The 17,902-nt window shown below is 40.7% G+C and overlaps 2 protein-coding genes across 4 annotated transcripts in view; both read right to left on the bottom strand.

The window, feature by feature from the left end:
• Positions 1 to 409: 409 nt before the first annotated feature.
• LOC116673335 (zinc finger protein 14) lies at positions 410 to 8,326 on the bottom strand. The gene is made up of 7 exons (XM_032505607.1): positions 7,991 to 8,326; positions 5,886 to 6,088; positions 5,364 to 5,465; positions 5,151 to 5,246; positions 4,898 to 5,008; positions 4,115 to 4,238; positions 410 to 3,335 (listed from the first exon to the last, which is right to left on the bottom strand). Exons 1-7 carry the CDS (start codon positions 8,016 to 8,018, stop codon positions 748 to 750), a joined length of 3,252 nt encoding a protein of 1,083 aa, XP_032361498.1. The 5' UTR covers positions 8,019 to 8,326; the 3' UTR covers positions 410 to 747.
• A 1,356-nt stretch (positions 8,327 to 9,682) lies between these two features.
• Positions 9,683 to 17,902, bottom strand: part of btbd11a (BTB (POZ) domain containing 11a) — a 172,761-nt gene continuing 164,541 nt past the window's right edge. For all 3 annotated transcript variants that reach the window (XM_032505608.1, XM_032505609.1, XM_032505610.1), the window contains 5 exons: positions 16,778 to 16,880; positions 16,605 to 16,686; positions 16,345 to 16,413; positions 16,145 to 16,258; positions 9,683 to 14,079 (listed from right to left, as the gene is read on the bottom strand). In XM_032505608.1, coding sequence (XP_032361499.1) covers positions 13,849 to 14,079; positions 16,145 to 16,258; positions 16,345 to 16,413; positions 16,605 to 16,686; positions 16,778 to 16,880 — 599 coding nt within the window. In that variant the 3' untranslated portion in view covers positions 9,683 to 13,848. The remainder of the gene's footprint in view (positions 14,080 to 16,144; positions 16,259 to 16,344; positions 16,414 to 16,604; positions 16,687 to 16,777; positions 16,881 to 17,902) is intronic.

The raw sequence follows: 17,902 nt of genomic DNA, 5'->3' as shown, positions 1-17,902 counted from the left end.
TGATATATGTATCACAATATAGCATGCTTTCTGGTAATTCAAAAAATAAACAAGTCTAAAGGAAATTACCACAGGGGAAAGCCTGTTTTAATAAAAATGTCTGAATTAAATACTTGACACATTTCATTTCAATTTTTTTTTAGGAACTTTAGTGTCAAATGAACATAGCTGGTTTTTTGTGTGCATAACAAAAAAAAGTCTCATTTAAAATGTCATAAAACCATGAAAGATGTCTAACAGTTACCTGGAGCCCTGGTACAAAACCTTAAAGATAATAAGTTTACACTCAGAGTTAAACAAATAATTGATCATCAAAACTATTGCCAATTATTTGTTTCATTTCCTGTTGCTGGACTCTCATTCGCTAACCATTTCATCACTATTATTTAAAGAAAGAAGGGAGCAAAAATGACATTCCAGATAAATTTATTTCAAAAAGCCATGTGAGCAGAAACAATATATTTGTCTTCACTATATACACGCCTCATAGATCATCAATATGCTTCATAGAACATGTGAATCAACACAGTAAAGCAACAAGGAGGAAAAAAACAACAACTTACAACTTGGTAAAAAATAAAATAAAAAAAGAGAGCAAACCAAGAATGAAGTGTTTTGAAGTGATGAGGATACCAGCTCAGAACTTATCCTGATATATATACTGTGTGTGCGCACACACACACACACACACACACACACACACACACGAGAAATGATGAAAACAACCCGCATGAAATACAAAGATTTCTACTCAAATTCTATTCTCACTTCATTAGCGAATGATGGTTCGACTTTCACGTTGTGACTGAGCGAGTGTTCCCAAAGAGACTTTTTATGGAGGAACGCTAAGCCACACTCCTCACATACGTAGCTCTTTGGCTTCCCGGCGTGAGTCCGCCTGTGTTTCTTCATGTGATAGGACAGCCTGAAGCCTTTATCACATATGTCACATTTGAATGGCTTCTCTCCTGTGTGGATGCGCATGTGCGACTTCAGGTATCCCGACTGGATGAAGGCTTTCCCGCACACTTCGCACTTGTACGGGCGCTCCCCGGTGTGATAGCGGTTATGGAGCCGGAGCTCGTTGGCGGTCAGGAAGGTCTTGCCGCACACCGTGCACTGGTGCGGCCTCTCGCCTGTGTGGATGAGCTCGTGCCTCTTCAGGGACGTCTCCTTCATGAACTGCTTCCCGCAGCTGTTGCAGGGATACCGGACGCCGATGTGGATTTGTTCGACGTGGTTGGTCAGCTGCAGCCTCGTGCGGTACGCCATGTCGCACTGCGTGCAGGCCCAGGGTTTGTCCTCGGAGTGGGTTCCCATGTGCACCGTGAGCTCGGAGGCCGAGCGGTAACACTTCCCACACTGCCAGCACAGGAAGGGTTTCTCCCCGGTGTGCTTCCTCTGATGAACCGTCAGGCAGTTGGAGGACCGGAACTTCTCTGGACACATGCTACAAATGTAAGGGAACTCTCCTTTGTGGATTCTCTGGTGGATGGCGAGGTAGGAGAGCTGGATGAAGGTTTTGTCACATTGTGCACATGGATACGGCCCGGTGAACTCGTGCTGCTTCTCGTAGTGTTCCCTCAAGCGCCGCAGCAAGGTAAAAGTCTTATCGCACATTGTGCACTGCATCGGCCGGTGCATGAGCTTGTGTCTCTCAAAGGCGGGCTCGTTGGCCAGTATCTTGCCACACTCTTTGCAGTAGAGCGGATCGTGGATCCTCTGGTGCACTTTGAGCATAGTCATGCTCTTAAACTCTTTCCCGCAGTCGTCGCATTTCATGACGTCACTCACTTCCACTTTGCAAACGTTTTCTTGGTGCTCCTTCAAAGCCAACGGGTATTCAAAGTGTTTGCCGCAGTTGGAACACCACACGGGTATTTTCAGGGTCGGTTGCGGGTCAGTGGCGGGGACTTCGCTTTGGCTGGGACCAGCTCTCGGCTCTTTTTTCCACGAGAATCGGGCGATTTTCTTATGACAAATGGCATAAATCTGGTGTCTTTTCAGCCCGTGCATGTGTTTGAAACGCTTCTTGCAGTGGACGCAGTAATAAGGGCGGTCCTCCGTGTGACACTGTATGTGCCTGTTCAGCGTCTTGACGCTGTCAAACGTCCTAGAACAGACGGGACACACTTTAGGTGATTTTTTCTTGACTTTTTGCACAGGCAAAGGAGACTCCTCAGCAGCGCCCACAGGTGCATCCAGGTGTAATTCCTTTTTTTCAAGGTTACCTGTATCGGCTTCAGCCAAAATCTGTTCCACTGTCTTACTCTGCTCCTCTCGGATTCCCTCGTGACCGTGAATGATCTGATGCTTCTTCAACGTGTCCTTGTACTTGAAGCCCTTTTCACAAGTGAGGCAAATAAAAGGACGCTCTTCCGTGTGGGATCGTAAATGCTTCGCGATGTCAGCCGTGCAGGGCAGGACTCTGCTGCAGATGGGACACACTTTGCCCTCCGTCGACGCCTCGGATGGTGGCGGTGGATTGGAGCGCTGCGTCTCTCTCTTCTTCGGCCGTTTCAGCTCCCTGCTCTTACAAATCTCCTGCTGGTGTCTCTTTAAGACATAAGGATTCTTAAATTTCTTCTCACAGAAACAACAGTTATACGGGCGGTCCTCGGAGTGGGACCTCATGTGCCGCTCCATGTCTACTCGACGGCCAAAATACTTCCCACACAGGGTGCAGTTTTTGTTTTCCGACACCTCCGAAGTGCTGGGATCTCCCGCGTCCTCCTCTTTAGCATTGTTACAGAGCTCATCCTTCTCATGAACGCGCATGTTGTGGCGGTTCATGTCGTAGTGGTCCCTGAATCGTTTGTCACAGTTGGCGCACTTGTACTTGAATTCCCGTATGGCAGAATGAGTTTCCTGGTGTCGTCTCATGGCTGCAGCCCGCAGGAAAATCTTATTGCACACAGGACATGTCTTGTTATTGGGATACTTTCTTCTTTGCCTCTTAGCTGTGGTTGAGTCCTTTTCTTTTACAGCGTTTCTCTTCACCTGGAGCCTTTTGCTTTGTTTCAGTGGTTGAAAAGCTGCTGGCTTCAGAGCGTCACTGACATCCTCAGTTTCATTCTCATTTGCTTCATCATCTTCTTCTTCTTCCTCATCCTCATCATCAGGACCAACCAAACCTGACGGCGGTTCTATCTGTATGTAGTCCAACAGTGTCACAGTTTCACCCTCCACCTGAACAGTCATGCAACCCTGCATGTGCTCTGATGAAGGCTGTAACTGTATTTGGTCTGCATCGATGACAACCTTTTCAAGTTGAGGGAGGGAGAGCGAAGAGAGGATGCAATTCCCAAAGGAAGAAGGAATGGTCTGCGTTTCATCTGTGGGGGAAATAAGAATCCCATCAGTTTTATGATCAGTTGCTTTAAACAAAACAATCAGATAAGAAAAAGCGTGTTTTATTCTCAGGAACCCATAGTTTAATCTTACATCCCTCTACCATCTATACCCGGTGGCACTGAAACTGAAGTTGGTTAAACTCATGAATGGAATAAATTAAATGAATGAATAGAAGAATTTTGTTACATACTGGTCTCACTTTTAACAGAATAACCTGTGTAGAAACTAATGGGTTCATAATATCGGTATACAGCATGTTTTTGTGAGTATAATATAATATTGTATGTATGGACAGCATGTATGTATGTATGTATGTATGTATGTATGCTACCAGTCAAAAGTTTGGAGTCATTTACAAATTTCCATACCACTCCATTATAGAGAGCATACCAGCTGATCTGAGTGGGGGGCTGATCTTTAATGCAATATCTACATTGCCCATTATCAGCAACCATTCATCCAATGTTCCTAAGGCCCATTCTGTTTACAAATCTGATATCATTTTAAAAAAGTAACTGAGAAAACATTGGAGAACCCTTTTGCAATTATGTAAACACATAATGTAATCGGAAAAGTGCTGCCCGGGTTAAAAAACAACAACAACAATGCAGCTAATCTCAGCTTGTATTCTGTCTACAATGGCGTGCAATGGAAATTGTTAAGTTTGACCGGTAGTATATGTATGTACATATTAATAATAACTGAATTGAATGAAGGTTAGAATACTGCACATGCGGCCCAGATGGACACATGGACTCACCAGATAAATCAAAATGTCCTAGTGTTGTGTGGTAGAGGAGCACAGTTTTCAGGTGCTGTGGGTCAGGAACAGAGTGCACACACTCCTCCAGGGCAGATGGGACAGCACTAAGCATGGATGCAGTCTAGGGAAGAGAAGCAAGACAGTAAGAACATGTAAATACAGATCGAGCTGAAGACACACGCTCAGCTGTCTTACTTGTATGTTTGAAGTTGGGCTACTCAGAAACGTCTGAAACTTTGTATGTTCACATGTTTTGAACACAGGGCAAACATACATATGGATATAAGAGAGAATAAGCAGAAAAACATGCAGATGGGTTATTCTGAGCTTTAGCCATGTCAAACAAATACAACCAAACAGACGACCAAAGGTAATATCAATAGATTCTGAGAATGTAAACAGGAAGTATAAAAGTCAGTGAGATTTCATGAGTTACACTGTGGGCGACAACTTGAGCCCTATTGTTATGCCTTTCTTTGTATACAACTTGGCACCATTAAACAAAGGCCGAATTATGTATTAGCAGCTCATGTTTGCTATGTACCAACGGATGTGCAGACAACTATCACTGAAATACTTTGATACCCTAGAAAACTGAAATGTGATGCTTCAGGGCAAGTTCTGGAGTTTCTTCCTTCTTGGATTTCTAAGCGTATGTACGGCATTTATTTGCGATGAATATCAGAGATCATGATATCCTCTGGAAGTGTACACCAGATCCAAAAAAAAGGAAACAGAAGAGCTGACTGGTAAAAATTTTTAATTTTCTACAGTGGTTACCTGCTGAATATCTGGTACCGGAAGAAGCTTCTCCAGTCTGGAGAGGAAGTCCAGCATTAGCACCTGTAGAGCGCTGTCATAGTCAGGCCCAAAATCCGTCGGGAAAACATCCTGGAACAAAGTTTACAGTTACAAGTGCCCCACAACCACTGCATAATATAACGTATGTTCTGAAAAGAATAGTATAAAGAAGGTCACCTTATAAAATACGACTTGAACATAACACATAAATACAAAAAAACAAATCACAAACCTGGAAAAACCTCTCCTTCTCTTCAGCGTCTTTTAACAGCAATTCAATTTGATCCACAAAGTTGGATTCTGGAAACTCGACCTCTGCAAAACACGGCTGGAAGAAAAACATGTACAGGTCGAGTTAAAGCAGACGTTTTCCATCAAATGATCATATTATTCATCATTTGACGCCAGCCCTGCTGACCCACGTGTTGCATTTAAAGAGGCTAACCTGTGCTGCCCATGTGGATATGAGGGTCCTGATCCGCACCAGGTGCATCTCGATGGTTTCTGAATCTCTTATCTGCTCGGCCCGACACATTTCAAGAACCACCTGGAACAAAAGGATTCCCATCAGGGTAAACACTCCTGACAGTAGCACCTGGAAATGTTATTCACTAAGAGACACACAAGAGTCAGAAGTGGGAAATCTGAATCTCTAATAACCCTTCAGACGAGACATACAGCGCTTTGCAGGTGGATGCTGATATTTTCTGCCAAAGAAATATTAAACCCCTTCATCAACTTCCCCTTTAATGTTTGTCGGGCAATAGCTTAGCTTTTTTATAGCTTTTTATGGTTTGGATGTGGTGAACTGAGTCACAGGGGACTGCTAGAACGCAGACTGCTTGTTTTGACAGCTAAACATCTGCAAGGGGGAAATTAACTGCGGCGGTTGTCTGTTAATGTTTACTTTTCTAAATCCATCAACTGTCTTCGCCAAACACACAATTATAATATCCTGCAGTCTTACCCGCGCTCGGAGCCCCAGGAGGAGCTGAGCTTTCTGATCTGCATTCAAAAGTTCAGGTACAATTTCTGAAACCGTGCTGATGAACTCCTCCACCATCCCGTATTCCTGCACGCTGCCCCGCTGGACGGCCTGCCACATCGCTGCGGTAACCAGGCGCAGAGGGGGGATGAAGAGGCGGAGAGACGGCAGCAGGAGAGGCGAATCTAGAAGATAGTTCACAATGTCATTGTTACTGTTTAGAGATAAGACTTAGACTTCTCTTTATTAATCCTTTTGAGATGACTCCCGTGAGGAAATTTTAAATTCCAGTATTAGTTTTAGCAAGGAAAAATAAATAGAAAAAGACAGTATAAAGACAACAAAATAGCTGTAATAATAATTATAACAATAAGAACATTCGTCAATAAAAAGACATAAAAAAAAGACCATCATTATAATTATCAAAGTGTTGAGTCCAGTGTTAAAGTGACCAGGTATTTATGTAAGCATTTTACACAAGCTCATTTCATATTTTCGAATGAATCACACACATAAGAATAACAAATATATATATAAAAAAATAAATAACAGTAGATACTATTCTCATTACACGGTTTCAGTGAAGAGTTTATAAGCATACCGGGGTCTAGTGTGTGTAGTCTTTGGTGTCAGAGGTTTATTCATGAAACTTATTACACATTTTCTTTAAGGAAAAACTGCAAACCTCAAGTTTTCAGAATAAGTCTCTATACACAGATGGTCAAATATTAAAATTTTAAACTGGCATCATAGGGAATAAACCAATTTGCTATTGTCAGTGTGAATCTACGTTTATAAGAGGGGTCTATAACACATCCATTACATCATATTGGTGCCTTTATATGATATAAACCACTTCAGAGACATTTCTACAAGCTTCTTTGTCTGGCGGTGAAACAAGTATAGCCTATGGGCAGGCTATACTGTAAAAATAAGACAAATGACTTATATTAAATGATTCATGACAAGATTAATTAATTCATCTAGTGGCATAATGCCAAAAACATTTTTTTATGAGAACACATTGAATATTTTATTATGGTACTGGACTGTATGTCAATAATAAAACAAGTAATTAAACAATCTTAGGTGTGGAATATTATGCACACTGTTTTTCACCATTTGCTTACATATATGGACAAAATGATTCATGAAACAAAGCTCTACTTCAAGCCTCATTAAAGTACAGTAAACACAGCTGATATTGTAGCTTAATTATACATTGTCTGCAACCCCAAAACAAACCAGTGGTAGTATGCCCGGAACATACACAGGTAGGTTTCATGTACCGGTATTTAACTTTTGTGTGTTAAATAAAACCCAGATTTATCTGTTTGATCTCAATCTAACCTGAAATACTGACTCTGATTTTTCATCATATTTCCGAACTATTCCTAACAACATTTTTAATTAATTATGCAACTAACTGAATGTTACCCTGGGCTCCGGGTCAGTTACCCCGGAGTCCGGGTCAGTTACCCCGGAGTCCGGGTCAGTCACCCTGTTACCCCGGCGTGCCACTAAAACTCCAAGTGGAACCTGGTTGCCTTCATGGACTAACAAATTGTGTCGTAATTATGTAACACCACATATGACCATCACAGCAAATTGGTAACTATTGCTGCAAACAAGTTGATATAATGGTAATGTAAATGTGACATTGCTTTTACTTTTGGGCATTTTGTGTTTTTCTATTTTAGCTTTTAGCTGTCTTGTATTTTTGTTTTTAGCAACTAGCTAGTTAGCTATGCATTTTTAGTTGAAGCCCACGAAGGCAACGTCTGTCAGCTGACTGTTAGTTCTCAGTTGCTAACTAACGCTAATCTATGCCAACAGTTAGTTGCTACTAACGTAACGTTAAAGCGTTTCTATCAGGATAAAATATCAGCATGGATTAACTACCCAACTAGCTAAGAACTAGCTTAGCTGAGGCGAAGCTAACATAAACTCGCTAGCGCTCGGCTGTACACAAAGCCACCGCCATCTCAGAGCGGGGTACGCCATGTTTGAAATCGGGCGCACACATTCCAAAAGAAAACCCGATAGCTCGCGATGGGTGATATATGTTTAAATTATCATTGACTTACCGTTTTCGGCGGTGTATGGGCTCTCCATTTTACCTCGGAAAATATTCAGTGAGATAAGCAAATGAGCTCGGGGTTGTTGCGAGTCGACGTCCGCCCGACCCTGCTGTGCAAGTTGGCGGGGAGGAAGGGCGGCTCGATATTCTGTTCGGAGTGCGCAGGCGTAGTCAACGACATACGTTTCACTAGTTTCATTCAGTAGCCGCGGTGTATGGCGGGTTCATCTCCACTTATACGACCTGCTAATTCATTTATTACGTTAGCTTTAGTCTATAAAACAATAGTGTGTATTCATTTGACCAACTTTAGGGTTGCCTGCAGAGGAAACATGTGGTTTTTCTTCGCATTGGGAAAGTCAGGCTTACGTGGAGCTGTTCTGGTCGTTACCGCCGCCCAATGGCCATTTGAGGAAACGCGCCCAAACATTTATTTTTAAAACAAGCATCTGTAGTACATTTAAAAAAAAAAGTTTTTCAATAAGCCCCAATAATAACGTAACAGAACGAACAGAAAGGTTAAATACGTAATTTCATTCTATAACAACCCTGATAACTTACTGCTTTACCTATTGTAGAGAATAAGTATGTATTCCGTTTCGTCGATGAAACCAGTGATTATTTTCGGCCGTGATAGACATTATATATCAGAGCTGCAACAAACAATTGTTATTATAAAAAAGAAGAAGCCAATATTCACATTTGAGGAGCCGGAACAAGCGATTTTTTTGTTGTCATTTTTGTCTACATTTTTGTTGACCAGTTGCCAACGTTGCAGTTTAAATTCCTCTTATTCAACTCATTAATTAATGAAGTAATTGGTTCCAGCTCTGATATTTGATATACTTGTCGTCTTCAGCATAAATTAATCTACTTAGTTACAAAGTTACATCAGGGACGATTCAGCTTCGGCAAAGTAGGCCTACATTGAAGTAAAATCAGAAGACTCATCATGCTTTACAGGTTGCTGCAATTAATTATGGGAAAATTGCCTCCACTTTTCTCAAACGTTGCCATGGAATGCACTAATCAGAAAAGGGCAGACTTGATATAGTTCTTCATAGTTCACGTAATACGTGCTATTAGTTGATAATGTCATGTTGTTACGGCCAGTTACAAGCGATACTTGCATCCAAAAATTGAGACATATTTTTTGTGGTATGAGAAAACAACAAATTTCTTATATATTTTATTTAATATATATAATGCATTATATTATTCTAATGCTATAATAGCCTAACTGTAAACCTATAGCTATGTATCTATTCATATATATACACTGTATATATAAAGAACTATTATTGAAGTGGCACAGTTATGGTGGTATATTTCTTAATGAAGGAATGTTGGTAGGCCAGTTCCTCCGTTGGTGCTGTGTATTTCTGTGAAGACAGAAAAAAAGGAATCCCCCCCCCCCCAAAAAAAAGGAATCACAGCCAAATGCTGTCATGACGTTTAGTACCTTGAGTCATTTGCTCGCTAGAAGTAAAAGGATTGATAAAACGTCCTGCTGCCGGGCTCTGGACACATTTGTCCCATTTTTATTCAGGGGACGCCGCAGTGTCCTTGTTAGACTGCTGTGTTTGTATATTGCGTTGCTTTATAATGTCCCTAATTTTGCTCCACATGTTTTGTTCAGTTTCTCGGGTTATATAATAAGTTTTATAATGCATAAAGCAAAAACTAAAAAAAAGACCATACGGTTTAAACTCTGGTCGTTTATTAGCTGTCCACAAAAGCATGTCATGAACAACAGAAACTGTAGCATGAGTGTAACATTCCCTTTTTTGTAGTTATACTCCACCACATCCCTGCTTCTCACACCATGTATAATTTATATTATATATATATATTTTGTACAATATACATGTTCTCATCGAAGGAAAAATAAAAAGCAAAAGCTCGTCCCCCGTTCCTCCCCTGTAGATTTGAAATCTAGTGAATATCCCATGCACGTTTCCACTGCGTCTAGGAGAAATGTTGTTTACTACCAGGAACAAATACGCAGGCAAATAAATGTTCAGACAAATTAAGGGGAGTGTGTTGTTTGACAACGCTGGTGTACAAAGCACATTCTCAACATTAAACAAGAAGAGCCATGCAAACCGACATTTACTCTACGGCTTTGACCCAGTTTTGAATCCAAAGCGCCAGCACAGGGATAAGCTAAAGTTAGTTGTTTGCTAATGGCATCACGTTAGACTAGACTAATAAAAGAACCAGAGATTAAGTCTTTCGGCTTATGCTCTTATTCTAAATATTCAGCTGCTGTTTGATCACAATAAGACTAAGCTCACTGTTAAGATACTAATGCTTTTGAGTGTGTGTGTGTCTGTGTGTGTGTGTGTGTGTGAGAGAGTGAGTAACACTGGCACAAGAAGTGCTTGACATCATTATGAACCTTTTTACCTCTGTGGAGACAAAAATGGTTTGCATCTTTAAGTTACATTTCCCCTTTAAATAGCACACTTCAGTTCAAATGTGGGCATGTGCGATGATTCAATAAAGTGAATTATTCCAACCAGAGTCTAAATAAATTATCATCTTCAATAAAGCCATCAGGGTAAGATCAACTGTCCTAAAGTTAGACTTAAGAGTTAAAGACATTTCAAATAAAACACACCATGTGATGTCACATAAACAAAAAATAGTAAATTCAGTTTTTTTCTTCTTCCAGTCACTCATTTGTGTGTTATGTGTCTTTCAATTCCCATTTATACTGTAGCTCTATATCCTGTGGCATATTATTCACTGTACTACTCAGAGTAATACAGTCTCATGGAAATATTGCTTAATTTCAAAACTTTAAAGTATATTTTTATATAACCTTTTTCAATTTTGTAAAACAAAATAGCTGTGAAATGTAAAATAAAATATATAGTGCTATGTATGTAAGTAAGAAAATAAAGTCGTAGGATAATATCTATATTTAATTTTTTCTGTAACTATTTACAGAACTTAAAACCAACTCTTACATGCCTAGGTGTTTTTCTTAAAATGTGTATGTTTGGCCCACAACAAATATTTAGGTAATTTTCAGTGTGCTACAATATTTGAAGATTGGTCTCTTAATCTGACAGTACAGTCGGATTAATGTATAACCACATCACAAAGTAGGAGGACACTTTAGAGACATTTGCATTGTTGGAACAGAGGGAAGCATTTTTTTTTTTTGGTTTGTTGCTGGACTGCAGATATTGCACATTTGTTAAATATTTTGTTACATTCATAAAATGTGCTGTAGGTTCTATGAATTTCTCCTAAATTGAGATGTATTGTGTCCGAGTGACAGGGCTCGTGGTCCAGCCGAACGACAGGGCGGAAACCCCAGAGGCTGAATGGCGGGTTGGATGTTTGGTCCTTTTAGATTTAATTGAAGTATTATTTATTGCACGAAAAATGCAATCATGTGGAACAAAAGCTTACATTTCCACAAGATTTATGCACTGAGTTTCCTTAGACACAACATTTTAGTTACGGAGGTTTTTTCAGGCAGGAAATTCCCAATGTGAAACAACACATCTTTGTACTAAAGCCAGAACAACCAATGAAAAGAAGGGGAGCAAACTCTCAACGCCTGGAACCATTCCCGAATTAATAATTGATTTAAAAACCAGAATGTGACGAACAATATCTGTCAAAATAGATGAAACCAGGTTATTAAACTTGGATTGGTAATGGTCAATTCAGCCTCCCCTATTTGGACATATACTGTCTGTTTCAGGTGTTTGTTTCAAGAGATTTGGTCCCACTTATTTTGGCTTTAGTATAAAGCTGTGCTATTGCGCAAATTCTAAATGACTTTTAATAAAATATTCCAAAAAAAAAAGCTAATTAATGTGCATTTCCACCAACTACTGGTATGTGAATATTAGGAGCTGAAATGTTAAAGCTTTAGTGTGTAGTTTCTGTCGCCCCCCATGAGGAATTCTAAGTAACGACAACAACACTGTCGACACAACACTGTCAAAAAGTTACGCACTAAAGCTTTAACAGTTGGTGGCGCTAATTTTACAGCCGGGTGCCATTAAACCATTGCAGAAGACCACGCAACAAGATGACTTGAAATGATGTGAATACGTCTTCTCTCTATCTTTCTGCCGCCATTTTTTGTCTCTTTCTTCTTCATGACTTATTTGCTAAGCCTGTTATTTTTGTTTTGCTTGAATCAATGGTTTTTGGCCAACTGTTCCACCTCAGGCAACCGTGAAAACCTTTTTCCGAACTGTTTTTAGTGTCCACTCAGAAGTTTTTATGCACAAATTGAAAATGTACATGCAAACAGGTGGATGGGATGTACTTCATGAGTCACTAACATTGTTGTGTCTCTAATAAACTCAGCGCTGACAGAGTGTGGGAATTCGACTTTTCTTTCACAAAATTGATGTTCTTGAGAAATTCGACGGCGGTGAAGCCTAAAAGAGAAAAAGTGACTTTAAAATGTATCTCGTGATCTACCCTGATCATTTGGAATGTATCAGAAATAGCGAAATAATTGAAGGGAACATCCTTTGACTGGACTTCAACTGGTACAATCAACACCCTGCTTAGGCCTACCGATCTACTCAGAAAGCACACCGAAAGCGAAACGGAGGATTCAAACAAACAGATAAAACATGCAACGTTGCAAAAACAGACACATACAGCAGGAACAAACTGTTCAGGGAGCACATTCAATGAGACTGGTGTCATCCGCCAAGCGAGTGTAGGGGAATACTGTACATCAGTTTACAAATTAAAAAAAAAAGAACGACCAGCACAATGACTTTAAGGACGTATTTACACTTTGCTTTAAATATATTTAAAGAGAAAGTCCCTGCCAATCTCAATCCAATCTCCAAATCCCATCCAGTCAGTTTTGCAGTGGCTAGAAAGTTAATAAGCAGCGTTTTTCCCCCTTGCGAAAGGGGTCCGTGAAGTAAGCTCTGCTTAAAAAGCAATATCAGGGCAGCTCAGTTGAGGAGGTGTCATGCAAAAAAAGTCGACAGTGTTCGTGGAGTTCTCACAAGTTAATTTCCCAGTTGGACATCCATGTACCAAGCGTACGTCAGCATAGATTTCACTGAGTGGGCCAGCTTTAGTTTAATCAGCGCTGCAGTGTCGGCCACGGTGGAAGTTCCTGTGATCAGTTTGGCCACAGTAGATATAACACAGTGAAACGTATCCAACACAGAAGTGACAGAATGAAATGTAAAGAAGTTCAAACGAGTCCACCTAAAGTCCGTCTGCTGGCATTGCTACTTTTATTGGTTGTATAGTAGGATTATATTTTGGCATGTGTCAAACTTTAAACTGCGATGGCATCCACTTCCATAAAGTGATGTTTGTAAACCATGAAGTCTCATATTAGAGATGATGAGAAAGCTGCTTTTATTGAGTTAAAATTCTACTCTACCTTTTTAAGCAAAAAAGGTGTACAGAATGTATTTCATGCATGTGCCCTATATGAAATACACTAGGTTTTATAATCACGATTAGGTGTAAGTGACACTGCTGGGTTGAGTCAGTTCTGTTTTTGTCTTTTTTTTTGACAGGTTTTGTTACTGTAGCGGTGTGAAGTGATCAGTGGGAGCCATTAGGACGACAGAGTTTAAGCCTCTGACAAAGCGAGCAAGTTCTCTCTCTGACTTTGTCAAGTATGCCATCATTAACCCTTGGGAGGGAGGGAAGGTGGTGGGGGTGGGGGGGGAAGGTGATGTTGCAACGGGCAGAATTAAAGGGAATCCCTGACATAAAAACACCCGATAGCCCCTCTTCAGCGGTGGGGCCCGGAGGGGTGGATGGGGCTGTAGCAGGGCGCTGGATGTTAGAAGTGGTGTTACATGGATGCTGTGCCTGGATCGGAGGGCTTCGGAGAGGACGACGTCACACCACGGAGCCCTTGGAGGTGGAGAGGTGGATGGAGTGGATGCGCGTGGCCAGAGTTTTCTCCAGGTCGAGGAGGATGTCGGAGCAGATGCCGGGGCTGGACGCGGGGCTCTCTGCGGGCGGAGGCTCGTACAGCAGCAGCTTGAAGCCGTCGAGTTCAATCAGCAGCACCATGTTCTTCAGGAAATAACCCTCGATGAAAGCTGTGAGCTCCGAGGCACCAAGGAACTACAGCGAATTAAGATGGAGAGACAACGGCAGAGAGTTTTTAACTATTCTGAAGGGGAATTTGTATGTGTTAAGAGCATCTTCAAATTCTGTTGATAGTTTTTATTTGTAGGAAATGCAGGCCTTCCTGGTCCAGGTTGATGCAGTGTTGTGTTGCTTTAAAGGGCAGGATTATTGGCATGCATTGCTGTTTGCCACAGAGTCTATTTTGATACATTTTTAGATAACGTATCTAACAAAAAATACAGTCTCCAGCCGTGCTAGCAGCTCTGTGAGGCTGTACTTAGGCTTAGCAGTACTTTAGCATGCTAACTTGCTCACAAAGACAATAGTGACATGCCAATGTTTAGCAGGTATAACGATGGCTAGGTTCACCAGCTAGTTGCTAACTTCCGCTGTCTGTTGTTTGATTATTGGAGACGGGTATGGCTGCAGCCTGGAGCGTCCCAAGTCATCCGTCCCGTCTCATACGGTCTAGTTGTCCACGGTAAATCCAGAGGGTCAAAATTACGATATCGCGAATAATTTTCCAGACGGAGTCACGGGTAAATTCGTGACCACATTTGTTGCAAACAATTGAAAAACGTTAAAAAACTGTTAAAGTAACAATTTTGCCATAGCCTACATGTAGGCTAGTTTGCTCATTTCTGAATGTTATGCTTTTGTTGTTCCATATTAACGTAGCTACGTCTGATGAAACCTGCATCAGCGACGCAGCCGTTGCGCCAACTAACAGCGGACTCCTTAGAGGGATAACAATCCACGATCTGCACACACATCAACAAGACTAAAAATAAACATGTTACAGCCTTTCCAAGACTTTTATTTGTATATTCTATATTGTTTTCACACTTGGGACATTGCTGCAAATACAACTGTATCAGCATGCGAGAGTGACTGTCGGCATCGCTGTCGGCTCTCTGGGACCCGGGGCCTCGGCTGTCGGGTCTCTGGGACCCGGGGCAGAATGCGGTTCTGTTTTTCTACTACCGCGGCATCGGCCTTCGGGTCTCTGGGAACCGCCTCCGACGGTATGCTTGACCGCCACAGTCTTGGGTCAGGATGCGATTGAATTTTTCTTCTACTTCCGCCAGCGGTTCTATTGTATTTTGTGTTGTAGGCCTATTGTATGAAAGGGGGATTTTTTTTTTTAAACAAAACCAAATGCTTGAACTCTGTCGGGAGAGAAATTCCTTCTATAGCTGCAACTTGGCTCAAAGATGCAGCTATAGAAGGATTTTTTTAGTTTGCCTATCACCAGCATTTTTTTAGAGACGGACATATATTTTTAAATAATTAAAAACACACCAAATATTTTATTCATTAGCATGATAGTTGACGTGAGCTTTAACTTTGAAAAGAGAGATAATAGTATTTGATTCCAGATGCGAGCTTTTATTTTGAAAAGTAGAAACTCGGGGATGGCAGAAGGATTTTTTTAGTTTGCCTATAATCTGCATTTATTTTATAGACGAACATATATTTTAAGTGTTTTTATTCATCAGTATGATAGTCTGCATTTATCTTATAGACATGTTTAGTTAAAAAAAAACATATTTTATTCATAAAAAAAAAAAAAAATCGCGATTTTGCATTTGTGACCCTCTGGATTTACCGTTGGACACACCTCCGCATGAGACGAGACCGTATGAGACGGGACGGATGACATGGGACGCTCCAGGCTGCAGCAATATACTCTTGGATTATTGGCTGGTAGTGCACAGTTGGTTTTCAGAGCTTTTTTTTTTTTGTTGCCAAAAAGGACAATGAGAGTGCTGAGAGTGAACCAAAACAATAAAGTCGCAGGCCGTAAAACCAACAACAGTGAGTTAAACATGCTACACTGCAGAGTTGGGTGATAATTCATCTATGGGTGCATCACTATGAGCAAACCCTTTCACATACAATTAGTCATGTAATCCATTATTACTATAAAAATGTATAAACAACTTAACTTTAAATAAAATATATCTTATAGACATTGTGGTTTGTGTGACAGGTTTGTATTATTTTTTTAATTATTAAATGAAAATGCTAATTTGTTGACGTTCTGTTGGAATCTCACCTTGGCATGTTTGTAGAGGTCCACACAGGTTTCCGTGGTGATGTTCTTGGAGCAGATGATCTCACAGTGTCTCTGAAGGGCCTCGAGTTGGAAGAATTTGGCTGCAGACAGGAGCTGCACAGAATGAGGCACAGGACTTGGGATTAGAAATTCTAATACTTGCATTGTTGCTCAGCAGGCTTTGGTTAAGTCTCTTTTACCTCCATGACTTCCGTGTTGCGTATGTGCAAAGACTCAGTGCCTCCACAGTACAGATACTGCATGACCAACTGAAACACACAACAGTCAGGGTTCAATGTATCGCATCATTTCCGTTGTTTATTCTCAGTTTTGGTCTCAGTACACATCTATTGCATGTCTGTCCGTCCTGGAAGATGTTAGTTGCAGCCGTAACTGACTGCATTTGAAAACAAAACCACAACATAATGACAGCGGTTTTAGATGACAACAAAATTCTTACATGGAAAATATTGTACTTGACGTGGCTGATCTCAATACAGGTGTTCTCTGCTGCCGGCCGGTTCTGGAGCAATGACTTGAACCTGGATGAAACAGAAGAAATCGGGGCATTTATTTATAGCTGTGTGGGAAAAAGAAGAAGAAAAAACACTAAATAGCAAAATTCTTCTTTACCTGGCTGAAGCTGTAAACAGCAAAACCTTATGTGCATAAAACGGTTTCCCCTCCACCAGGAACGTGACATCAGACATGTCCTTGTTGTTAAGGAAGTGGGGGTCTGAAGAAAAGCACAAAAAGATGTAATAAAAACGAGGGGTGCCTGAGTAGCTCACCTGATAGAGCGCACGCACATATTCGGAGGTTTACTCCTCGATGCAGCGGCCGCAGGTTTGATTCCAACCTGAGGCCCTTTGCTGCATGTCACTCCCCCTCTCTCTCTCTCTCATGTCTTCAGCTGTCCCATAAATAAAGGCCTAACATTCCCCTAAAACATAATCTTACAAAGACAAATGACGCTTCATTAATCAAGCCTCCTAAACGTTGGATGCAGAACAAAAGATGAATTTAATGTGGTCATTAATTACTGTGAGTGTGATTCATTACTCCGCTATCAGGGCAGCATTATCAAAATATAACGATTCCCATTTCATTGGTATTCTAAAAGACAGGCAGTTGAAATTGATATCCGGTTCATTGAGCAGTTTCTTAAAGATTATGCTTGAACATCCTGGTAAATTAATTAGCTGTCAAAGGTTTTTAAAGGATTCATTCTCCCCACATGCAAAGTTAACCAGTTTTATTCTAAGCCAGTTGTTGATCAAACACAAGGTGGTGCTGCAGCACAGTCGCTGAATGTTTCAGTCCCTCCTCATGCTCTGATTACGCATGGAAACATTGAAATGGGTAAATGTTTGTGACCTTCCCAACTTTAAAAGGAGCTTTTAATACCACATCAGATTGATAAATCACATCATTACAGACATGCAAATACCTGCTTCCAAATCATATGATAAATGTTTGAAGCTGTTCAAAGGGAGTTTATAATGTCTCCCGACAGCCTGCAATCGCATGCAAAAACATTCATCGCTGCCTACAGCAGGCAAAGAGAAAATACTTTTGTAAATTACATTTAAGACTTTTTAATAACTTCAAACACTTTTTAAGTTGTTGAGGAAACTGAATTGAAAGCTTTTTAAAAACTCTTGTCATGAACTGCAGATAACTTAATAGAAAATGCTAAACCCAAAAACTGCAAAAGATAATAACTACAGTATATATATATATATATATATATATATA

The sequence above is a fragment of the Etheostoma spectabile genome, chromosome 23 (genome assembly GCF_008692095.1).
Source record: "Etheostoma spectabile isolate EspeVRDwgs_2016 chromosome 23, UIUC_Espe_1.0, whole genome shotgun sequence".
Lineage (NCBI taxonomy): Eukaryota > Metazoa > Chordata > Actinopteri > Perciformes > Percidae > Etheostoma > Etheostoma spectabile.
The sequence above is the reverse complement of the archived record's forward strand: the minus strand, read 5'-3'. Positions and strand labels throughout refer to the sequence as shown.